This window comes from Eleutherodactylus coqui, chromosome 4 (genome assembly GCF_035609145.1).
Source record: "Eleutherodactylus coqui strain aEleCoq1 chromosome 4, aEleCoq1.hap1, whole genome shotgun sequence".
Lineage (NCBI taxonomy): Eukaryota > Metazoa > Chordata > Amphibia > Anura > Eleutherodactylidae > Eleutherodactylus > Eleutherodactylus coqui.
In genome coordinates, this window is record NC_089840.1 from 129,131,218 (window position 1) to 129,156,542 (window position 25,325).

At 41.3% G+C, this 25,325-nt stretch overlaps 1 protein-coding gene across 3 annotated transcripts in view; it reads right to left on the reverse strand.

Annotated features, from left to right (window-relative positions):
* Positions 1-513: 513 nt before the first annotated feature.
* Positions 514-25,325, reverse strand: part of CSDE1 (cold shock domain containing E1) — a 44,963-nt gene continuing 20,151 nt past the window's right edge. For 2 of the 3 annotated variants that reach the window (XM_066600094.1, XM_066600093.1), the window contains 19 exons: positions 24,564-24,759; positions 23,669-23,778; positions 22,309-22,401; positions 20,161-20,258; positions 18,319-18,403; positions 18,111-18,239; positions 16,246-16,371; positions 15,888-16,100; positions 15,157-15,297; positions 14,769-14,930; positions 10,815-10,922; positions 10,433-10,608; positions 10,219-10,331; positions 9,911-10,030; positions 5,307-5,393; positions 4,224-4,402; positions 2,855-3,018; positions 2,418-2,550; positions 514-1,836 (listed from right to left, as the gene is read on the reverse strand). In XM_066600094.1, coding sequence (XP_066456191.1) covers positions 1,789-1,836; positions 2,418-2,550; positions 2,855-3,018; positions 4,224-4,402; positions 5,307-5,393; positions 9,911-10,030; positions 10,219-10,331; positions 10,433-10,608; positions 10,815-10,922; positions 14,769-14,930; positions 15,157-15,297; positions 15,888-16,100; positions 16,246-16,371; positions 18,111-18,239; positions 18,319-18,403; positions 20,161-20,258; positions 22,309-22,401; positions 23,669-23,778; positions 24,564-24,759 — 2,481 coding nt within the window. In that variant the 3' untranslated portion in view covers positions 514-1,788. The remainder of the gene's footprint in view (positions 1,837-2,417; positions 2,551-2,854; positions 3,019-4,223; positions 4,403-5,306; positions 5,394-9,910; positions 10,031-10,218; positions 10,332-10,432; positions 10,609-10,814; positions 10,923-14,768; positions 14,931-15,156; positions 15,298-15,887; positions 16,101-16,245; positions 16,372-18,110; positions 18,240-18,318; positions 18,404-20,160; positions 20,259-22,308; positions 22,402-23,668; positions 23,779-24,563; positions 24,760-25,325) is intronic. The other variant, XM_066600095.1, reaches the window with a different exon arrangement.

The following is a 25,325-nucleotide window of genomic DNA, read 5'->3' on the forward strand; positions in this document are numbered from 1 at the left end:
GACCTTGGATGGACAAGTATAAGCATTTTTTAACACAGGCAGTGAGACATGTGCAGCGATAAGTATGTCTTGTGCATCTGTAAAGCAATTTATCAGTAGCAGATTTATGGAGAAACTTCCATAAATTCTCACATGCCTAAAACAAAACCAGTCATTGCAGCCTTCCAGAAAACCATGTTCCACAGAACCCATAGTTGAAAAACATCAATACATAGGCTGCAACTCCAGTCTGGTGCAAAATAAAATGTATACATTTACATACTTCAGATAGGTCTGTACTGTTTCAAGGAGCTAATACTTATGTAATGTTCCTCCTATGACACCATACTAAAGCAGTGTTATTCCTTGTGGATGAGCCCTTGCCAAGCCATCCATTACCCTTGTCTATTGCTCATACGTTACACCAGTTATGTAAAATTTCTGTCGTTTTCCCAACCTAAAATGGAAGTTTTGCACTTGAAATAGTTTTTTTTTTAGTGTTTAAATTACTAAAAGGAAGACAAGATTTCAAAATTAATTGGTAAAACTTTATTCTATTTTTCATTTTTTTTTGCCATTAAACAGAAAAAAAAAATATCAGAGCCAAGTTTTGTTTTTACAAATGTAAGATAAGCCTTCAACAGAAGTTCCCAGAAATCAGAAGGAAGGGCAAAAAAACAAAAAAAGAGGGTAGAACAAAACTGCCAATAAAACTTTTCCATCAACCCAGAAAAAAGTTCTTGATCTTCCTGGTTTATAACACTTGAGAATAATTTATTTCCTAACAGTAGGCAAGAAGAAAAAAAACAAAAACAAAACTAAAATAGGCTACCCATGGTTGAGTGAGCAGCCTGCTTCAGGTAGTGGCAGGTAAAAAAAGGTATCAAGTGTTTACCTTGATGCATACAGCAATGCAGCTAATAACAGTATGATGAGTAGTTCTTGTAAACTTGGAGGAAAAAAAATAAAATAAAAAGGGGAAGTGGTGGGGATAGAAAAACAACCACACAGTTCAGGCACATTTTCTTCAAATTTCTACATTTCAAAGCTGCTGTGTCTTAGCAGCAAGAGAGAAAAAAAAAAACAAAACAAAAACTGTGCGTTTTCAAATATTTTTAAACTTCACACTGATGGCACATGTCACCTTTGTTGTGGATATCTGCATTTCCAAAGTCACTTGCTTACAAAAAAAATAAACAAAAAAAAAAAGCAAATAAAATGCTTGTAGAATCTAACAGCTTCTTGTTCATACATTTGAATTACTAAAATATTCAAATCTGATATATAAAAAAAGCAAAAACATTTGGCTGTCGTTAGATGAAGGAAAATGAGTGGCTGAATAGAATATATTCCACCGTTACCATGTGGTCCTCTGATAGATGGGAAAGGAAAAAAAAAATAAAATCAAGTTTACAACTATCGGATTGGAGGTAGAATATATTACTAAACAGTATCGAGTGCAGAGTTTTGTAGGGTAAAGTCACAGATTATCATACTGGACATGAACAGGAGAAGGATGCAAAACTCAATCAAGCTTCAAGGAAAAAAAAAAAAAAAATGCTAAGGCTTTAACTTAACTCCACTTGCAAATGTGCATAATTTAAAAACGGTTTGATGTTCAGGATTTCCCCGATTTGAGTGCAAGATGGAAAGTTTTAAAACTGATGTAACTATTACAGAATACAAATTTTATTTTTGGGCTGCAAAGAGAAGTTGCTCTTCATAATATCCCTCGGTTTGATCATACTTGATTAGGTAATGTGCTTTACCAGATGGAAAAAAAAATCAAAACAAAAACAAAAAGGTGAATTAGTCAATGACACCAGCTTGACGGATCTTTCGCTCTATGCCAAATCCCTGTGAAGGCAAGAACAGATACAATTAGGTCAAATTTATACATAAAATCTATGAGTTGATCAGATTGTTGCAAAAAAAAAAAAAAAAAAAATTTCTATATAAATACATACATATGCATACACACACACACAAAATTTAAGTCTGGTGTACGGCTGTAATTGTATCCACCCAGGGCAGAAATTCTGCGGTGGGATTTCCTGCAGAATTTCCGCACGTGCTCGCCTGCATAGGATTGCATTAGACAATGCATTCCTGGGTGGACTGCCGTGATTTGTCTGCATGAAAACACATGTGGAAAACAAATTGCGGCATGCTCTATTTCTGTGCGGGTCTCGCAGAGGCCCGCACAGAAATATCACGCTGACACGCCGACTCCTCTCTGCGCATGTGCTGGCTCTCCGGCAGCCGGCGCATAGCTGAGAACGAAGACGTTGGGGCGGGTAAGCCGCAGGCCTCTGCAGGGGCATGGGACCACATCCCGCTGCAAGAATTCTTGCAGCGGGATCCAACCCAGCCGTCTGCAGGCGGCCTAAGGGTACCAGAAAAAAACCCACAAAACAAAACCACCACACGCAACTTGCCTTTGTATTATCTGGGCCTCTGGGCTGACGCACAACCATGAGACGAGGTGCACTGGCATCATCCAATGTTATGCTTTTCAAGCGACTCACTAGTCTATCTGGGCGAGGAGCTGCCACCAGTTCAGGGCCTTTACTGCAATAATAGGATCACAAATTATTCGGGAATTTAACAACCGCAACAGGTCATTTAGTTTGTAGTGCTTCAATAAAAGCTCACAATGTATCTGAACAGTCTACAAATCTTGCACTGTACTTTTAGAAGATTCATGTAAAGACATTCAAACATGCATAGGATGGAGAACAAAGTTGAAAGACACTGCTACTCGGCTGTTTGATGCAAACCCCACATCCCTCCACCAAGCAAACTGCAGATGTGTAAAATCACCCAAGGGTTTTAACTATAAAAAGGTAGGCAGAAAGGTAAACTTGCACATTACCTAATTAGTGTAACATTACAGCCACTGCACTTTCCAGTTCGCTGATTAAGAATAACCGAAAATTCCACTTCATCGCCAGCCTGCAGCTCAACTCCATCCTGTATCTCTTTAACGTGGAAGAATAGTTTCTTACTGTCACCAATTTCATAGTTAATGAACCCAAACTAAGACAAAGCAAAGAAAATGCAAGAAGGTTAAATCATCCCTCATCCAAAAATGACCAAATAAAATTAAATAAAAAACTAGAGACTTGCAGAAACTCATTTTATAAGACTGTGCCACAGACAGCCCTGTTCTGCGGACATGTGATTGGTTGGCTCTTACATATCAGTCACCATGAGCGTTTCATTGGTAAGACACCTGTATTACTCGAATACATGGAATAATTAGCGTCTAAGTATCCCCTCTACAGTGCAGTACTGCGTATCCTGTAATGCTCTTTACCTATGCCACAATGAGCGGCTCCATTTCATTTTTCTGGTATACTGTACTGTTATAGGACCACAAGGAAACTCCAATCCTCAATGCAGAATAGGATTTCTTGCTTCCAGTAGTTCTGACTCGACTACCGGTGTTGGTTATTTGACGATTTAATCTCCATGTTTTTCCTGATTTTGGAACCATTAACTAGCTCTCCATAGATATATGGTCTCAAGTTACAGTAGTGTCAACAATAGTCCTGTACCCAACATTGTAACTTGGACAACTACTTTGGCTGGGTGTAGTCACCATTGAAGCCTTAAAGCCTCTGTCATCCAGAACTGAGTGCAAAATGTTAATGCATGGGTTACGTGTAGCGTATTAACTTTTTAACCATTGATTGACAGCTGCAATCCACGTTAGCAGGCAACTTAAGGTGCGTTTACACAGAACAATCATTCAAAAATTTTCTGCTGATTGCACGCATTTCAATGATGTGTTCAGTCTAAACGCGGCCAACGATCGAACGATAAACCATAATGCGATCGCTTATTGTTCATTATATGCAAGCATGAAAATTGTTGGCTCGTCACTAATCATTCAGTTTAAATACCCATCATTCAGTGGTTCTTCACTAGTACAGCGATTGTGAACGACTGAATGATTTAGTGAGCAAACAATTTATCTGCCTGAGCGAACTGACATCGTTCCCTTGTGCACACAATAAATTGCTTTGTCTAAAAGCACCCGTAGTATATTCCTTTGGACTGCAGATTTCACTAGTCAGGAGAAATCTGTGCAGCCCAAAAGTAAACCAAAATTTAAAGTGTTTGACTAAAGAGCTGCTAGGTAAAGACGCATCACAAGTGATAGAAACAAAAGCTACAAAGATTAGTGGTTCATCAGCTTTCTGAAGAGGAAAGGAGGGAAAAAAAAAAAAAGGATTCACCTGATCTTTCACACATTCAACAGTACCCCTGCGGAGTGGTTCAATGTTGCAGGCCATGGTCTGCCCATTCTGGCTTAGAACACAGAGCTGGAACTTGACAGTTTCGCCTTTTTGCAAACAATCTGCTTTATTTACCATTCCCACGATGCCAAAGGGGAAAAGGCGTCCTTTCATGCTATCTAAAATTATTTTTAAAAAAAACAAAAAAAAAAACAAAAACATAGGTGACAGTGAGCTAACATTTTTGCAGAGAGCAAGCAGGCAGGTTGTAATAGGAGGAACTAGATTGACATAGTATGTTAGATCTATGTTACTATGGCAATATAAAGTGCCATTAGCTACAATTCCTAAAATCCACTAGGGACTATACAAGTTAGAGGTGGTACTCCTATTCTAGACCACACTGTAAGCTAAATGAGCAGAATATAAGTGTGTGCCCTTTAAGGAGGATTGTCCAGGATTTCTAAAGTATCTGTTTTCCCCAAACAGGACCACATCTGCCCATGGGCTCTGTAGTGTTGCTTCCCACCCACATTCTAGTGAGTGGAGCTGAACTACAATACAACACAGCCCATGGACAGATATAGCACTATTTCTAGAACAGAGCCCTGTAGCTACAACTCCTATAACAAGCAGCTGCAACCTTCTCCAGCCAACCCAGAAGTTAACAGGTTTAGCAGCCAAAATTACCCATTAAAAAGGTTGCAGTCTTATCTCAATGAGGGTGGCTTCACACGGGACAACTATAGTCTAAATATTCACTGGAAATAGTAGATACTACCAAGTGGTTAGAATTGACCAAGTTCTGTGTGCTTTCCCACTGAGCGAGAACGAACATTGAAGTTGTTGAAAGACAGACTATTGCCCGTTTACACCAGACAACCATCAGCCAAGTGACTATTACGGAGGTTAGCTGAAACAACGCGACAAGTATTGAAGGACTTCTCACTCATCTTGTTGGCAGCGTTTACACAGAACAAGTGTTGCTGGAATTCAATGATTATTCAGACAATTGTTGTCCATATGAAGCCCCCTTAACTTGGCGAATAGGCCAAGACAACAATAAGGTGCAGAAAGACAGACCTTGCTTGTTGGTTTCAGTGCTGGCTTCAGCGTCTGCTTCCTCAGCTTGTTCGGGAGTCTCTTCAGCTATCTTCTCTTTGTCCACAACTATTGGATTAAAATACAAAAAGTTACTCATTAAAATTGTGGAGAGCAGTGCAAGTTAAGATCAGCCCTGATCTCACCAGTGATTCCTTTATTGATAAGTCTCATGTTTCCTCAAGGACGTCATCTTAAAGATTTTACTTTATTATAGGTCCAAGGGCCTAAGAAGCCATGTTTTGTTTTTTTAAATCCATAAATCGCCTCATGTCTAATACAGTCTTCATCAATTTAAACTCTGTAGTTCCTTCTTAAATTCAGTACTGACTTCTGGTACACCTGATGCAAGCATGCTTTAAGAGCTAACCTGCACTTTATACTTTAAGAGTGGGCCGTTTGTCTCTTGTGTATACAATTATCAATCAGTCGCCTATAGATGTTAAAGGGAACCTGTCACCTGCCTAAAGCACTATAAACTAACCTATGGTGATGCTACGTGAGGCGACAGGAAACCAAGTGCTGTAGTTGTTTTACTCCCCAACCACCTGGTTCCGGCGCCAAATGAAAATCTCACTTTTCAGAGTTCCGAGGGCATGCTCTTCTATACGAGTTTACACCAGCATGCACACAGGACTTTGAAAAGCTAGATTTTCTGCGGCACATGGACTTCACCAGGGGGAACCAGGAAGAAGAGTTTAAAAGACAAAAAAAAACAACAAAAAACCACCCAGTTCCGTCACCTCACCAAAGTTAGTTGGCAGGTTCCCTTTCAACTGCTTTTTAGTTTGCAGTTGGACAAGTGACACACAGTACATAATCTCCAAAATAGCAGGTTTGCTGCAGAAGTCTTACAAAAGGCAGTTAGCAGTCCACAATAGCGGACACTTCACAAAAAAAAAAACAAAAAACCAACTAATAAGTCTTACACCGATCCAATTACATCCCTGCTAGGTAACATGCAATCTATCCTTCTGCTCCCATCAGCTTAACCGGTTAAGTGGAGGTACAATGTATCACACATGGCGGTCTTGTCCTAGGATATTGTGATCTCTCATAGCTACCCTGAAGTTACTGGATCATCTCATCCCAATCTGCTTGGCGACAAACCTTTGAATATGTCTAAAGTTTTTTAAACTGGCTTTTTCTTCTTTTACAGGATGGGCCATGGAAAGACAGTCTGGCACCACACTCGTATCAAAGTTGTCTGAAAGAAAACCTGGCTTTGTTGCCCATAGCAAGCAATCACAGCTTTCATTGCTTATACTGCTGAGGTAAAAATGAAGCCGCATTGTGATTGGTTGCTATGGGCAATAAATGATCCTCTTTTAGACCGCTTTCTTAAGAATGTGGTGCTGACCTACTTTTCCATGACCCACCTTGTAGCTGCGAGGACTTGCATTCCATCCAAACTGAAGACTTGTTTTACACCTCGCAGCAGTTATTTCACGAATGCTATTCTACTTTGCGAAAAACTAAGGAGGCACATTTATAAGCCTTTATGCTAGTTTCTGGCATTAAAAAAATAAATAAAATTTTACAAGTTTTTGTGCAAGTGGGTAAAAATGCACAACTTTTTTTTCCATTTGGTGCTGCCCTGCCACTTTTCAGAAGTGGGTGGGGCTTGTCAGGAGGGAGAATGACAGCATCAAACTGACAGATTTACTCATAATTATGCCAGAAACTGGAGTAAATTATAGCAGAAGTGTACGCCATGTTGGACCTAGTGTACATTTCTGAATAGGCATTGTGGAATGCCAGGCTTAGTAAATTTCCCTTTAAACGCCTTAAGTAAACAATATTGTTGAAAGGTTTGAGGGCGTGTGGTATCTATGGAAGACTTCGTCCTACTCACCCAATATTAGATCCTGCGTTTCCTTATTGGACCCACTTCCTATTGTTGGTGTATAAACATTACAACTGGCTCATTTTTGTGGTGTTCTGTCCTCCAATGACAGAATCTTAAGGGCTTGGCTACTGCCTTTTGCTTTGCATTTTCATTTTACGTATCTTTTGTACTTTGCTTTTTAGTATCAAAGGTGTAGCTGTCAGAAACACTCTAGCAGTTACATCTTGGACCCAAGGAAACTTCACTCAATACAACCATGAACAGTTTATAACTTTTAGAATTAAACACTGAAGGATTAGGCTTCATTCACACTTGTGAGGGAGTGAATTTCATACACAAAATACATTTGCACTTGAATTTAGGCAGAGGGGCTTAAGAAAATGTTACATTATAATTCACAGAAATAACCCTACAGAAGGAAAACCTAAATCAGTTTTATTAAAAAATAAAGCTGTGGGGTGTGAAGGGACTAAAATTATTATTATACACACATAAAGCTCCTGATGTTCTGTCAGTATGACCAGAGAAACGCGTCAGGAATTCTAAATATCTGAGCATTTAAAATTGAGAACCGGACTGTTGAGAGCTCTGTCATTTTCATGCTTTGGAGCATTAAAGGTCTTTGGGAGCATCCAATACATCTACATACTGTTGGATCATCAATCCAATAGTTTTGTAGTATTCTGTTCAGTCTGTACGCCTCTGTGGATCTGGTATACCAGTCCTCACTTTCCCACAGAGGGCCCTTGCTGGACACCACTAAGGTTGCTACGTGGCTGCGAAACACAGACGGCCCCTTTAGCATTTATCATCAAGCGTTCTTTACATCTTCAGTTCCTTGGTTGTGGATTTTTGACTGCAGTCCTTAACCCTTTCCAATCCATTTATTTTTTCTCACCCATTCTCCCCAGTTCCAAATAAATTGTAGCTGGGGAAAATGGGTGAGAAAAAATACATTTTCCCTGCAGCCTCCTGAACTGACAGAGTTCAGGAGGGTGCAGGTGCTCACTGCACCATGGAGGGACCTGCATACCTGTCTGGCGTCTTCCGCCTCTCCTGCCTCCCGACTCTGCGATCATGTGACCGCTGGTGTCAGGTGGCACCTAGCGGTCACATGATCGCCGGGCCGGGAGACAGAAGGAGAACGCGCAAGACGCCGGTCAGGTCAGCAGGTCCTACAGTGCAGGCTCCCGGCTCGGAGTTTATGTGACCGCCGGGGGTCAGGTAACACCGGCGGTCACATGATCGCCGGCCGGCCGGAATCTCTATGCATTACATAGCGCTAATTGAGCGCTATGTAATGTGTAAAGGAGAAGGCAGAAAGGCTTAAAAACCCTTTCTGCCTTCTCCTCGGGGGTCCTCGATGTGGACCAGTACAGGAGTGTATCTGCACCCGATGTGTCTGCCGATCGGGTGCAGATCTACTCCTGCACTGCAGTGTCGGGCCTGCCCCGACATTGGAGCTGTGGAGGAAAATGATGATGTCGGGGCAGGCCCGACATTGGATTGGAAAGGGTTAAAGGGGTTGTCCTGCGCCGAAACGTTTTTTTTTTTTTCCATAGACCCCCCCGTTCAGCGCAGGACAAACCCAAGAGACGTGATAAAAAAAAAAAAAAATTATAATTTTACTTGCCCGAATCCCATCTCTGCAGCTTTTTTCTTTGCAGCCAAGATGGCCGCCGGGATCTTCACCCACGATGCACCGCGGGTCTTCTCCCATGGTGCACCGTGGGCTCTGTGCGGTCCATTGCCGATTCCAGCTTCCTGATTGGCTGGAATCGGCACACATAATGGGGCGGAGCTACACGATGACGCGTAGAAGGGGGCGAAGCCAGAACGCCGCTCGTGCCGAGACCGAAGAGAAGGGAGAAGACCCTTCTGCGCAAGCGCATCTAATCGAGAGATTAGACGCTGAAATTAGACGGCATCATGGCGACGGGGACGCCAGCAACGGAGTGGGTAAGTGAATAACTTCTGTATGGCTCATATTTAATGCACGATGTATATTACAAAGTGCATTAATATGGCCATACAGAAGTGTACAACCCCACTTGCTGCCGCGGGACAACCCCTTTAACTTGCATTCTGAAGGCTGGGGTCAGACTCCAAAACAAGGTACTAGCTAGCCTGGTGATATATTTATGAGGGGGGTCTTTCCAGCTAGTAATCCCCTTTTACTGGGCCCTACCAACCATTTAGGGGCTTTTTTTCCCCCTTTTTCACATTTTGGGTGTTTGTTCACCTTTGCACCACGGTTTCTTTTTTACCATAGAATCTAGGTGTATAGGCGTTTGTCCCCTCACACCCCATGGTTTTAATTATTTATCAATAAAATGGTTTTAGGTTTTCCTTCTATAGGGTTTTTTCCCTGTAAATTTGAATTTATTAGTCCATCATAGCAAAATGGAACAAAATGGTGGGGGGGGGGAGGGGGGGGAGAGGAAAAAAAAAATATCGAAATTTAGAAAATAGATCTTCAGTTGGGGATTCCAAGTTTGAGGCTCCAGTTTCGTGAAGAATATTCTTATGCATTTGTATACTCACCTCTTCCATCTGACTTCACATTTAGAGGTGCCCGTTTACAGGCCATCACAGGCACAGAAGCCACTAACAGAGCTCAGCACTCAATCGAGTGAAAATCTGAACGATCAGGCTGTATAAGTAAGCCCTTACTCTTGGAAATCAGAAAACCCAGACAACTTTTAACAAAGAAGTGGGAGCTGTAAAAGACACTTACCCTCTTCTAAAAGCTCTATCATACCCTGGTATTCAGTCTGTGTTGGATCTACACTTCGTAAGGGTCGGACTACTTTTCCCCAGTACACCGTTGGATTAACGTCATCAGTGGATCCGTTAACTAGGAGTAAAAAAAGACAATATTTTGAAAAGGGGAATCAAGTTATGTTAGGTAATAGTTTGGGAATAGTTCACTTTATTCACCAACATGCTAGTTTCATTTAAAGAAAGTATTTTGGAATAAAGTCTCAAATCTATATAGAATTTGACAGCAAACAATCTAGATGAATAACCCCAAACCACTTTTACCTTGATGGACCTTAGTGACTCTTTCGGCGCTGATCTTGTTCCCTTTTCCTTTGGACAAGCAGTACTCCACCATATCTCCTAGCTCTAGTTTATCTACATCTCCAGAATACTCACTGTGATAAAAGGAGTGAAAAAAAAACAAAAAAAACAGCATAAGCATTAAAACATCCTAGCAAGCACCTTAAGCAATGCAAGCTTCCAGTGTGACGACTACCTGTAGTGAAAGAAGATCTCCTTGTCGTGATTTGCAGTTTCAATGAATCCAAAATTATCTTTCAGTGTGGCCACAAAACCATGAAACCTTTTACTATTAGAGTTTCGTCCAAGAACTTTTAAGTTAACTGCACTCTGTTGGCCGGTCCTCTTGGCTTCACAAATGCTGAACTCTACCTGAAGAGACCAGATAAACAGATGTGACAATCCTGTTTGGGTGTCCATAGGAGCATCCAGTGCTGTCACCTACACATAGAGTGCACTAACAGTAGGATTTAGTCACCTCCGTACTGAAATCCACTCCATTAGGATTTCAGAAAGCATCACACAACTTCAGTTCATTCTGTTTATGCATGTGCGGCCAAGTGTTTCAAGAAACGTACCTTGTCACCAGATTGTGGAGCAGGTGATCCTTCTAGATCTCTGACGAGATAAGACACAGTAAGTCTGATGCCACAGTCTTCGTATGAGATAATTCCTTCTTCACCTTCCTATTAAGATACATTTGTGTTTTAATTGACTACTTTAATCACTATAAAAAGAGCATCAATGACCTTTTGTTATGGAAGGGTTAGGCTGGGTTCACACAGGACTGATTTGTCGCGGATTTGCCGTTGCGGTTTTGACACAGAAGAACTGCTTCTGCGGCAAAACCGCTTCAAATGTTAATTTTGGCTTGCGGATTTTCATGCGGAAAAATCCGCAAGTGTTTTTTTCCGCAGCGCTTTTTTACTTTTGTCGTGTATTTGGTGTGGTTTTGGCTGCGTCCATAGAGGTCTATGGACAAAAAAGCGCTGCGGAAAAGACCAAAGAATGGACATGCTGCATCTTTTAAAACCGCGCCGCAGTTGCATTTCCGCACTGCGACTGTGCGGAAAAAATCCGTCCTGTGAGAACAGCTTTTTGGCAAATCTCATTTGTGCTGCATTGCAAACGTAGCGGTTTTGCCGCAGTGCGGATATGCAACGGCAATCCGCGGCAAATCCGCCCTGTGTGAACCCAGGCTTAAAGTCTTTATTTTACTGTAAGTACCCATGGGGAACTTGAAATAGTTTGATCACTTATTCAATATAATGCAATACTATGGAATTGCATTATATTGTATTTTAACAGTCATCCTATTAAGACTGTGCCTCTGGCACATTTTAATAGCCAACAATCATGGCAGCCCTGGGGGCCTTTAAAAGGCACCAGGCTGCCATGACATCTTAATGACAACCCCATAATCTCATAGCAGGTAGCCTGTTCGGGTCATTTAAATTCTGCTGTCAGTGCTATATAAAAAGTTAACAGTCGTGATCGGTGTTCTCTCCAATTGGGGCTGTCAAATGCAGAAGATACCTGCAGTGTATGAATTTCGCTCCATACACAGCATATGCTGTGGATATCTATCTAAGATGTAATTGCATAGGGCATAGCCAGTTTATCTCTCCATATCTCTATATCTGTATGGCAGATAGGAGTGTAACCATTCCTTTTTGAAGACCAGAGAAACAAAGCTACAAATAATCCAGACTACCTGCTCTGTTTCTTTCCCTAAATGTAAGAAAGAGCTTGGGCCAATTTAACCTACTTCAGCATGAACATTGCATAACAGCCAAAGATGAGGTCTGTATTTCAAACCATACGCACTTTCCACCACTTAGACTTGACCACTCCACTGAAACTTTTTACCAAAGCGCAACACTACAGCATTTCACTACCATATAATAGCTGCTACGACAGGGCACCAGATACCCGACAGGAGTACTTTGGTATAGATTTCCTCTAGTCTCATAATACCACACGCCATCACTGGCATTCACTTCAGATATCTAGCAAGCATTCCTGGCTGTACACTTGCAAGTTAAGGAGTTATGAAGACAACCATATTTTAAAGTAGAAGTTGGTGTGAGCATCAGTCGATCGTTGAGATCTTGCAAGACATCTGTCCTGCAGGAGAAGTGTAGTATTACGTGGCTGCCATACAAATAAATGACAGCTCATGTAATCGGTGGACAGGTCGGTTCTTATAGTGTGCTGCAAGTGGGAGACATCCTCACTCCTCTGACATAATTATGCACTAGTATTGCATATGGACAGCGGTTGTCTTCACGAAATCCCTTTAAGATCAGCTGCACAGCGAGTTTTGACAGCAGCATCTAAATTCTTAACTGCCACGAATGGAGCCAACGCTAATGGCAGCTGTCAAAACAGCCGATAGTTCCTGAGCCCGCTCCATACACTCTTCGCGATCACATGACGAATATTTACGCGATGCCTTGGAAAGGGGTCAACCAAATTCTGTAAGGCACCTGTATAGTTCTATATGAACTGAATCTAGAATAAAATCAGTACTTTCATATATCTCACTTTGAGAGTTGATGACCAAGCTGAAGAAGCTTAATCTTCGCTAAAGTGAGACTGTTAAAACTGAATAGCTTCCAAAGTAATACTCTGCAGAAAAGGCTTTCATGCAGTAATATGAAAGAATATTTAACCCCTTTCCGACTTGTGACAGCCATGTAAATTATACGTGTATGTAGCAGGTTCAGCAGTTCTGTCTGCTGTGCAAGAGATTAGTGTCTGCTGTGCTATACAATTGATACTAAACACCCCCCTTTTTGTTCAGAGCAATCTCGGATGGTCATTGCATTTTCTCAACTCCTGAGATACCTGGTCAAGAGTGATCAAAGTCCAAGTGGTTAACACACCTGGGGTAGGCCTTCTCTGCTAAGCAGTCAACCCCCCTAATGCTGATATGTTGCTATGGCAGCTGACCACACCACACACTGCGATACAGATAAACCGCCACATGTACAGGTCCCCTACTGGGACAAAGCAAACACATTATGCCTCTTGGAAGGAAGGGATTAAAAAGGTTCCCATCTATAAAGGCTACAACAGGAAGGTGTTAAACACACACAGGAGGAAAAGTTTAGCGAACTCCAATGTTGTGCGATATTCCCTCTAGAGATCAACTGAAAGGCTTCCATGCAAACTTTTTGTGCAGTGTAGCGAATCAGATACAGCAGGACTTTGCTTCTCATTTGCTACAGTCTCAATTCACCTGCGTTACTAGAACTGTGTTATAACATCAGGAACGCATCACTAAAGTTAGTTAGAAGTATAGAAGAAAAAAAAAATGCATTTTAACTTTATGTTAGGGTACGCTCGGTAGAACTGGTACTAGAAACTGCTCATTGAGGTTATATTTTATTCTCTAGTGGAATTGGGGTCAAACTATCCATCAGAATCTTAAAAGTGCTGTCCAAGTTTTACATTTATTTATTTATTTTTTTTAAACCCCATGTTCCACTTGCCCCAAAACAGTGACTGTATACTCAACTTTCCCAGAACCCGACAGCTCCAAATGTGATGTTGGCAAGTATGGCACATGACCGCTAAGCCAGTGATTGACTACAGTGGTCATGTGGATATAGATTACATCATTGTGCCAGTGAAATAAACAGACCAAGGGAAAAGATTTCATGTGTCTGTTTTATTTTAAAGATTTTATTTCCCATTTTCTGCAGCCAGTTTCATTTCTTGAACTCCTGGACAACCCTTTTAACATGGTTAATTACTGCCTAGAAGGATGCGTGTTAGTGATGGGGACCTCAACTTAGGTTATCACAAATGCAACACCACAGGTCACACCATGCTAGCCCGCTTACCTTCTCTTTTTTCTATTAAAAGAAAGAAAATAATCTTAGAAAAACTGCAAATTTGAGCCTTGGATTTCCATCAAAAAGCACACAGGCTCAAAGATAGCTCAAACAATTTAAGTGACAGCATTGAGCGATCACTTCGCAGAAACTATTAAGTAGCTACTCAGCTACTTAATAGCTATTTAGCGTGCAAAGGAGGTCTTTGGTTGAGTGCGGTAAATAGCCCAAGGGCTCTTATCTGCTTTCAGCTACTTTGTTCTCCGACGGGAAATAATGCCATTAGTACTCCCCGCGAGAACTGCTGGTAAGGCTGAACGATTTTCAGCTAGCAGTGCTCGAAAAGTGCAAGATAGTCGCGCATTTAGACGCAACGATGATCGCTCAAACAATCGCTTTAGCGATCATCGCTCCGTGTAAATGGGCCTTTATGCAGCAGAAGACAATGGCTTTCCTTCGCACTAATAAAAAACCTCCCGCCTAGAGATTCCTTGCATCAACACACACCAAACATGTACAGTGTTTAAATATCCAATGAGGGGAAATGGCGAAGATTTTCAGACAATTATCTTTACGTGTAAATGATCAGCATATGAAAGCAAAAAAGTCATTTAGTCTTTTGCTCAAACGACAAATCGCTGCATGTAAATGTGGCTTAAGACAGGAAAGTGGAAGGACAAAACACATTACCTTTTCCTTTCCTTTGTTGGGGCTGCTGGATTTAGAGGCAGCAGTGGCTTCTTTGTCTACAATGCCAACAAAACGATGATCGGACTGGGTGTGGAATGAAACTGTTCCTTTTGGGAGCTTTTTAATTCTGATTGCATGATTTCTTTGGGCAGAAAGCATGTCCTGCAATAAACGGTTTCACTGGTTAAGACTATGAACATTTTCATTAAATACATGTTCTAACAAAAACCTACATGCAATGTTCACAACTAAAAAAAACAAAAACACAACACTTGTTGAGCAGAGGCGTAAGAACCAAAAAAATAAATAAAAATTTTTTAGGTCTAGGACATAGGAGGATAAAGCAAAACTTTTTATGAGTGATGAGTGGGTGGGGGAAACTACTTACAGGGACAACAGTAAACTCCACTTCATCTGAAATATGAAGCTGGTTTCCATCCAGGACTTCACTGAAGTGAAAGAACATTCTGGCATCCCGATCAACGCATTTTATAAAACCAAACCCATCCCTCATTGCCGCAATCACACCCTGTGAAAGGGAAACGGCTACATCAATGCAAGTCACCAGATTCTCAGTTTCTATAACTTTATATATTCTGCATAGCCCCGATGTCTATTTCGCTTTATGTTGTGTGAATCACTAAAAAGGTAAACACCACAGGCATATTCAAGGTAAGGAGGATTTCTAGAGTGAATGTTAAAAGGCTATGTCCATCTCACAATCATTTTATGTATTGCGCCAATGTACCTAATTTTTTTTTTTTTCACTAACATGCAGTGGGTGTAAGCTTGGGGACAGATGCATAGAATTTGACAGAATCAAACTACACATTGTTTGCAGTCTTACCATTGAGAACTTAGGTCATAGAATTTTAACTAACATTTAAAAGTTGCTTCATTTTCACTGCGAATGCATTGACCAAATGGGGAGGGGGGGAGTAGGGTGGGAGATTGTGAAAACAAACAGTCTTAAAAGAATTTAAAAAAACTATTGAAGTTAAAAAAAAAAAGATCCCTACTAACACTAAAACTTGTTTGCATTAATCCTTTTGTAACAGCTGAGTTGCAAGAGCTATGATTACATTAAATGTACACACAAGTTTAGTCATAACCACCAACCATTTCTCTTGACTCATCCGTAAACTCGAAGGTATCTGGAAGAACCTCAATATTTGTGGCACGCTCCAATTTGTCCCGACGATCCGTTGAAATGTTGAATCGAACATGATCGCCTTCCAAAAGGGTCACCTTTGATTTTGTATCTTTATCTCCAAAAGGAAGCTCTTTAGGGATCACGAAGTCAACTTTTATACGTCCGGGTAAGGGATCATTCTACAGAATTAAGCAAAATCAGTTTTTTAAAAATATAGCCAACGCTGAAAAAAAAGACAAAGCAATTCAACATCTAACAGCACAAATAGACACGAACAAGGAGTGTAAAAAGTGACAAAATAATTGTTTGAATGCTTGACCTTACCTGGTTTTTGTTGGGTACTTTAGGGATAACTTTGGTAACCACCCCTTCAAAGTGTTCTATGCTGATATCTTCAAAAATAACAGTACCTTGAGGTAGAAGCCTCACGTCAGTAGCAACCTCTTTACCCTACGAAGTGAAAACACAAATTCTGTAAGTATGCGGGCATGTTAAAGTGGTTGTCCCGCGGCAGCAAGTGGGGTTATACACTTCTGTATGGCCATATTAATGCACTTTGTAATATACATCGTGCATTAACCCCTTCATGACATGGCCTATTTTAAGCTTAAGGACGCAACAATTTTTGGCGGATTTTCTTCTCCGTTTATCAAAAGTCATAACTTTATTTTTCCGTCGACGCGGCCGTATGAGGGCTTGTTTCTTGCGTGGCGAACTGTAGTTTTTATCGGTGCCACTTTTCGGTACATAGACTATATTGTAAAACTTTTTTTTTTTTAATGATAGCAGGGAGAGAAAACGCATCAATTCTGCCATAGATTTTTTTATTTTTTTTTTACAGCGTTAATTATGCAGCATAAATGAGACCTTCCATTTTTTCTGCAGACCGGTACGGTTACAACGATACCAAAATGCTTACATTTTTTTTAGGTTTTCCCACTTTTCTGCAATAAAAACCCTTTTTCTTGGAAATCTTTTTTTTTTTTTTTTGATGTACAGAGCTCTATGAGGGCTTATTTTTTGCGAAACAAGCTGTAGATTTTATTGGTACCATTTTGGGGTACATATGGCTTTTTTGATCAGTTTTATTGCGTTTTTAGTGAGGCAAAATTCTAAGAATTAGCATTTTGCCTCAGTTTTTTAGCGTTTTTTCCCGTGCACAGTCAAAAGCATGTGCAACTTATTGTACGCGTCGTTACGGACGCGACAATACCAAATATGTGGGATTTCATTTATTTTTTTTTTACCTTTTTTTATGCTAATCTGAGAAAAAGCATAAAAAAAATGTTTTTTTTACTCTTTTTTTACATTTTTTTAAATCTTTGTTTTTTTTACACTATTTGAGTCCCTCTGAGGGACTTTAACCACTGCCCTGATGATCGCTGTTATAAGGCATGGCAGAGCTACTGCTCTCCCATGCCTTATCGCTTATACAGCGATCCTAGGCATAGACAATACTTAGATCGCGGCAGGGAAGGGGTTAACAGCGGGGGCGCAACTCTGATGCCCCCCCCCGCTGTTGCAGCGGGACGCCGGCTGTGACTGACAGCCGGCTCCGGGATAGCACGAGATCATATGTGATCCCGCGCTATCTCCAGGACGTAAGTTTACGTCCTGTTGCGGGAAGTACCAGGCTGCCAGGACGTAAACTTACGCCCTGCAGCGGGAAGGGGTTAAATATGAGCCATACAGAAGTTATTCACTTACCTGCTCCGTTGCTAACGTCCCCGTCGCCATGGATCCGTCTAATTCTGATGTCTTCTGGCGTTTTTAGAAGCGCTTGCGCAGTCAGTGCTTCTGGCTGGTGAATGGGGCCGCTCGTGCCGGGGAGCTGGTCACCGCGTAGTCATCGTAGCTCCGTCCCATCACGTGTGCCGATTCCAGCCAATCAGGAGGCTGGAATCAGCAATGGAACGAACAGAGCCCATGGTGCACCATGGGAGAAAACCGCAGTGCATCCCTGGGAAAGGACCGGCGGCCATCTTAGGCAGAAGATTTTTATAACTCCATATTTCGTTGGATCGGTAAGTAGCAAGCGGTTTAAAAGCCGCTTTAAATTGCTATTTTATGGCCGGGGGGGGGGGGGGGGGGGGGGGGGGGGGGTGACAGGGGGAATGGGGTAATGTAAAATTTTGATGTTTGCCGCGAGACAACCCCTCTAAACTACACGCAGCAAACCGTACACATACATTTCTATCTTTGATTGTGAATTCCACATCATCTCCAGGTTGTAAGGCTTCAAGGTCTCCCTTAAATTCGCTGTAGTGAAAGAATATCTCCTTTACAACATCCCCTCTTTCAATGAATCCAAAGGCTTCCTGTAAACACAGAAAAAAGGGAAAGTGGTCATACCCTTTCAATACAGATTTTTTTTCCTCTTTGAACAAATTAACCTACCTTCATAGCACAGACCACACCCTGGCATCGCATTTGCTTCCTCTTCATAAGCAGCATGATGTTACGAGCACTTACTGCACCAGTGCTAGAAGCAAAAAAGAAAAAGGTGAAAAAAACATGTATGTATGTATGTATGTATGTATGTATGTATGTATGTATGTATGTATGTGCGTGCGTGCGCAGGGAAATATACTGAGAAAAAAAAGCTATTAAGTTTTTGGATGATGGTAGGCACTGATTGCATGAACAAACTGGAGCAATGAAACAATTTAAAAAAAAAAGGAAATTAAGGATTTCCATCCTGTCCTGTGTGTTTAAAAAAAACAAAACAGCACTGTAAACCTAGCCTGCATTATATAATAGACCAATGCAAAAAGCTTACATCTCAGGATGAGATCTAAACAAACTAATGTGTTTAAAAAAATAAATAAAAAAAGCACACTTTTCAGCTATTTGGAACGCCCAGAATACACCAAGTCCTCTAATACATTGCCCATGCACAAATTAGCCTTGTCCATATACGCAAAAAATATTCAAGACTTTTGAAATACTATGGCAGATCTCCCCCTATGGAATAATCTCACCCGACCCTCATTAGAAAATACCATATTGTCAATATTGGGTCTCATTAGGCATCTCTGAATTAGGTGACATATATGACAACAATGAAATTACTACATTCACTTAGTTGTGTGAAAAACTTCAATGGTTTTGAGACTTCCAGCTACAACATGCTCTAAATACCCAGTTCTCTTCAGTTACCATCCAAATATCAAAATACCCTTATAATAGGTATACTCCGGTTCGAAGTGCTGAAAAGCCTAATATTAGCGCTCTATACCCATCTACTCTCAGTTAAAGTCAGGTAGAACCCCCTGTCTAGCCAGGATAAATGGCAGTCTTGTATCCCTTTACCAACTACTGAAGAATGGTCAGATAGTGGAATCTCATCTGATGGTATCCCCAGCTGTTAATACGTTAATCCAACTCTATATTATTCACCAGTCTTATCTGACCCCAGTGCATCTCCACAAAACGGGTAAAACTCCAACATCAGCCTGTCACAGATGCCAACAACTCAATGCCGATTTCTGGCATTGGATATGGGACGGCCCTTACAGAACAAGTTTTTGGTCTGAGGGTATCAATTTTATACCCCAACTCTTACCTCCACCCTTGAACATAAATCTAGACCCAAAGATTGTGTTGTTCGGCCCATTTGATCAACATTGGTCACATACACGAATATTTCTTAGAGAAATACTAATTTTTAGCTTGGAAAACTATTGCCATGAAGTGAATGGCAGTGGAATCACCCTCTTTGGCAAGTTGGAAAGGGCTGGTCAATACAATTATCCCCTATGAGAAAGTCATACCAGCATAGGGGCTATCCTAGCAAGTTGGTTGGATGCACATTCCACACTACACACCAACTAACGGTTAACTTCCCCCTTGGGAGACTTATCTTTTATATGCCAGTAACTTTAAAATGGAGTTCAGGTTTGAAGGTTTTTAGTCTACTGATCTATTAATACTGTATAACAAACAGTATATTTTGATACTATACCATTGTCAATTATAATTGGGAAACACAATACTGTTTTTGTAAGCAACTTCAATGTTACATCATTGTGTATTGTCTTTGTTTGACAATTGTGTTAAATAAAAGCAAATAGAAAAACTAAACAAAAAAAAACAGACAAAAAAAGACACAACTATTACTGGCGCAGGCTATGAAACAAGCTCTTATCTCACAGAGGGCATCAGTAGAAGCACCAGACTGATTACCAAGGCTTATCCATCTGCAATTTTAGAAAGAAAAGAAAAAAAGGCTAAACTTACTGTTTGTTAGTTTCAATAATAAAATTAATTTTGTCTCCAGTCTCAAGCTGAATACTTCCATCCACATCTTCTGGGGTATAGGTTAGATAAAACACTTCCTGCATCGGAGGGGCAGAAAAGAAAAGGGGAAAAAAAGAAGAAAAAAAAAAAAACACGTATAAATGTTAGTTTTACGACTCAGCCCATATAAGGGCCCTTTTACACGGGCTGTTAAGTTGCTCAGACTCCTGCATTCAGCGGTTATCTGAACAGTAATCAGTCTAAATGCATAACAGACTGAATGATGAAGAATTCATTTGTTTCTCGGTCATCTTTCAGTCTGGGCGCATCGCCCTGTGTGAACAGAGGCGGGCAGTCCGAAGTAGTCCCCCACCTGCTCAGTCTCCATTCATTGAGCAATGCTTGTTCCTGTGTAAAAGCACAGGAACAATTATCGCTGGAACGACCTTTCAGGCATCGGCGCTCAAAAAGTCGTCCCATATAAAAGGGCCCTAAGCAAGATGCGAAAACATTTAGTGTACAGGTTTCCAGTAACACGGGGGGGGGGGGGGGGGAGAAAGGTTATTAGAGCTTAAGAAAAGTGGAATTTCCCCATATTTTCGGGGTTTCATGCGGCAGGCACTGGAGTTCCAGAGCTAGACAGGAAGAATAGGAGACTTTTCAATTTTTCTTCTTTTTAGGCCCTTATAACTTTTTTACGTCCCAGAGCAGAAAACCCCTTTAACCCCTTAAGGCTGCAGAGCGCACAGTTCCTTCCTGCAGCTTCAGGGTTATTTATAGAGGGGGATCAGGGAGCGATTGTTCTCCAATCAACGAGGGTGCCAGCTGTTTCTTACAGCTGGCACCCATCTGCAACAGCTCCAATAAGCCGCGCCACTCATCGAAGCCGTTAACCCTTTAAATGCCCCGACCGATGTTCAGAGGCCCCAAATGGCCTCCTGCGAAAACATCGTAGGTTGCCGTGCGGTTGTCATGGCAACTTAGGGCCTTCGGAAACACACCAGGGCTGTCATTGCAAAATGCCCATCAAGCCATGTCTGTGGCGTGGCTTGATTGTCAGATCGCAGTATGATGTAATGCTATGGTATTACATCAGACTGCAGGAGCAATCAAAGCATTGCAAGTTCAGAAGGGACAAAAAATAAAGTAAAAATAAGTTTAAAAAGTTTTACTAATTAAAAAAAATTTAAAAAAAAATAGTTTACAAAACTCTTTTGTGATAATTAAAATAAATAAAACAGAAAAACATATTTGGTATTGCTGCATCTGTAAAAGTCCAATCAAAGTTACGCATTATTTATTTACCCCGCACGGTGAATGTTGTCAGAGAAAAATATGTAATAGGAAAAAAAGGGATCAAAAAGTCGTATGTACTCTAACATGGTGCCAACGTAAACTACAGGACGTCCCGCACAAAATGAGCGCTTGCACAACTATGTCGATGGAAAAATAAAGTTATGGCTGTCATAAAGCAGCAGCAGAAAATAATTAAATTAAATATCTTTGAGGGGGAAGCGGGGTGGATAGGACAGCAAAATAACCCCCAAAATACTATAGAAGTTTATTTACCCAAAGAATAAAGTTATGTCATTTTTGTTGTAGTGTGTACACCATAAAAGCAAGACACTCAAAAACTGCGGAATCTATTTTTTTACTTATTTTTTTTCCCCCATTTCACTCCACCTACAAATTTTTTTATTTTTTTTTCAGTACATTATATGGTATATTAAATAGCACCATTGAAAAATACAACTCTGCCTGCAAACAAGCCCATAGACATCTAGGTTGATGGATAAAGGAGGGGAGGGGGGCCCATGTCCTTCAGGGTTAGGCCACACCCACGTATGGATGCATTTACTAAATTGAAATATTAATGCATATGCATATGTGCACTCTTCCCCCACCAGGAGGAAGGAGAGCAGTAGGAGGGAGCACATATGAATATGTATTAACTTCACATAACTCCCCTCCAATCCTGACATTTTCGAGATTTGCAAAAGCACTAACCTGCCTCGTATAAGTGACGAGACTGTAGAAGTCAGTGCATTTGTCACTGTACCCAGCTGCTGACAGGTTCCCTCTAATGGCACAGTGAATGTCTTGCACTGTAACATTCCACAAAGTTATTAAAGAGGCCTTAGCACTTACTCCATTACGTTCATAGCACACACTCCCTGAGGGACTCTGGCCTGGGGCAGCCGGGGATTTGCTTTCCAAATTATGAGGCACAGCACAGACGACCTATTCGGATACAAAAGAATTTTAAAAAAGGATTATACCTCAAAACTTAAAGTGGGCTACAAATACAATAAGCTATGGTTAAAATGGTTGAGTACTCCAGGATTGGCACTGCTCAATTTACTTAGTAGAAGTACGCGGTGCATTATCAAATCTACGCGAGTCAGAAGGGGTATTATCACTGCTTAAGGAGAGCACCTAGAAGGTGAGTGCGGAGACTTATAACACCATTCATGCTCCTCTGGGAAATATATGCAAATAAGGAAGATAGAACAATACCTCTGCAGCGCCACCGATTTGATTTGCAGGAATGCTGCCATCCATGTCCGGCTCTTTATACCAGTATTCGTAACAATTCTCAATTCCCAATCATTGTTACAAAGACCTGTATAAAGGGTCAGAACATTGATTTGCATGAGCGCTGCCATCCAATAGGTGGCGCTGCAGATGTATTGTGCCACCTTCCTTATCAAATGTACAGCATGTAATATGTCACTGAGCATTCCTTCCCAAGGCTTGCAGCCGTCCATTACCACCAACTGCCTGAACAACAAAACACTGCATATTGCTAAAACTCCCATAGAGAGAAACAAAACACAAAGACAAAAAAAGGGTTATCCAGATAAATGTACCTAAATTCAGTCACAGTCCAATGGTGGCAACACCTCTGCTTCCAGGCCGCATCAGATACTGGATCACATGGTGTAGAAATTGCTCCCCTCTCCCAAAGTGTGTGAACTCAATGCAGGGGCCTAGCTAACTCATTCCAGTAACCAAGCCAGCTAGACCACTTTTGTCACTGCACCAGTTATCCAAAGGCAGCTGACTTAGTTATTAAAATGATTCAGTCAGCCTGCTCCTTGTATTCACATAACTAACCGTGGTGAGGGAAGGAAACCCTATACCACCTATGGCTTAATGTCCACGGGCAGATTTGATTTGCATAATCGGAGCGTGGCACCCACACGTGAGATCCGCAAATCAAGCCATTTTACTACGGATGTGCTCCAATTATATCTATGGGAGCTTACGATTCACTGCGGATCTGAAGGTTAAAAATCAATTAGGAAGGTTGGAAAAAGGGCTAGAGGATGGGGGTTGTAGATTTTTTCCGCACGGATGATCCGCAGTAAAAAAATTAAAAAAAAATGTAATCTGCGAGTGCCGTGGAAATGATGCCCTGGAGCCAAAGAAGATTTTGGGTTAATTTCTCTGGCGAATCCCTAGAAGACCATTAGAAAATTCTGAAATGAATTATGCGAACACCCACCTGTCCATTAATTCTTTCTTCTGGCATAATTTCAGTTTTGATCTTTACCAATTTAACCGCAATTGGTTTACCAGTACGCCGGTCTGATGACACTTCAAACTCAACATCATCTGAAAAAGTAAAGTTCTCTCATGATTACTGTACATTGAAACTAACTCTAAAACATTGCTAATGGGTTCCGATGCCCTGACATGTTAAAAGTAATACAAACATGAAGATTAAAGAAACTTGAACAGATAACAAACGTGGGTTGTTTAAGCTGACTTTTCAGTCAGCTTGAAAGCCTCGTTGGCACTCGCTGGCTTCTCGTCCTGTGTGACAGCTCCTCGCGCTCAGTGCTTCCCATAGGTGAGGCGCTGAAGGAGAGGCGCACGAGATGCCTTTTTTGTGTGCGAGAACTGAAGGCCCATTAAAAATCAGTGTGTTTTACACACCAAAGTTGGACATGCTCTTGTGAATAAGGCCTAACATTGTATGTTCAATCTGGTTTCATGTTACAATGTTCCAGGGACAGCCACTGAAAATATTGTATTCCGAGACCACTATAACTTGTGGCATGGCTGCATATTATAAATATCTAGAAGTTTTCCTATAGCTTTACGAGAGTTGTAAAAGGACTTTAAATAATTGTGATTGGCTTCATTGCAGACGTAATTGTCCCTGGCGATTAGGTGACAACATAATGGTATTGTAGTGTCCATTTAAATGAAAGGGTGACCATGTAAGACACGGCGATGCAGAATCTGCCAAACAAGGTGCAGCTTTGGTTAGTGGCTCTCCACTCCGGCTATGTATGTACAGGGACCCTTTTGTGCTGTTCGTTTACTATAATAGTTTATAAGGACAACCCCTATATGCACAAAAAAATAAAAACCTTTGCAAACTCAATGGTTACCTCCAACTTTAAGCTCTTGCAAGTTCCCATTGTATTGTGAGCAATGGAAGAATAATCTAGCTTGACGTTCTGAACACTGGATAAATCCGTAAGATGTTAGCAGTTTCTCAATCACGCCTGTTTCACGCAGTGCTGAAGTACCATTGGGGTACCCATTGTGTCCATTGTTGTGGAGAAGGTTTGGGTCAAAGCTCATCTAATAGAAAAAACAAACTGTTTCAATCACCTATTAAAAAGCAACGCAATAAAAAAGGATGGGATTACCATATATTCCGGCGTATAAGACGACCCCCCCCAACTGTCACCTTATACGCCGGGAATACAGCGGAGCAAAAAAAAAAATAAAAAAATCATTACTCACCTTCCCCGGTGTTCTGCGGCGCTGCTGCAGGATGTCGCTCCCTCCTGGTCCCCGGCAGAGCATTGCTTTCTAGACGCGGGGCTTGAAATCCCTGCCTCCAGAAAGCTAATACTGTGATTAGCTAACACACGCCATCAGCCAATCACAGCCATTCAATGATTGGCTGACGGCGTGTTAGCCAATCACAGTATTAACTTTCTGGAGGCGGGGATTTCAAGCCCCGCATTCAGAAAGCAATGCTCTGCCGGGGACCAGGAGGGAGCGACATCCTGCAGCAGCGCCGCAAAACGCCAGGGGAGGCGAGTAATGATTTTTTTTTTCTTTGACACTTTTTTTTTTGTATTACCGGCGTATAAGACGACCCCCGACTTCAGATCAGATTTTTGGGGGTTCAAAAGTCG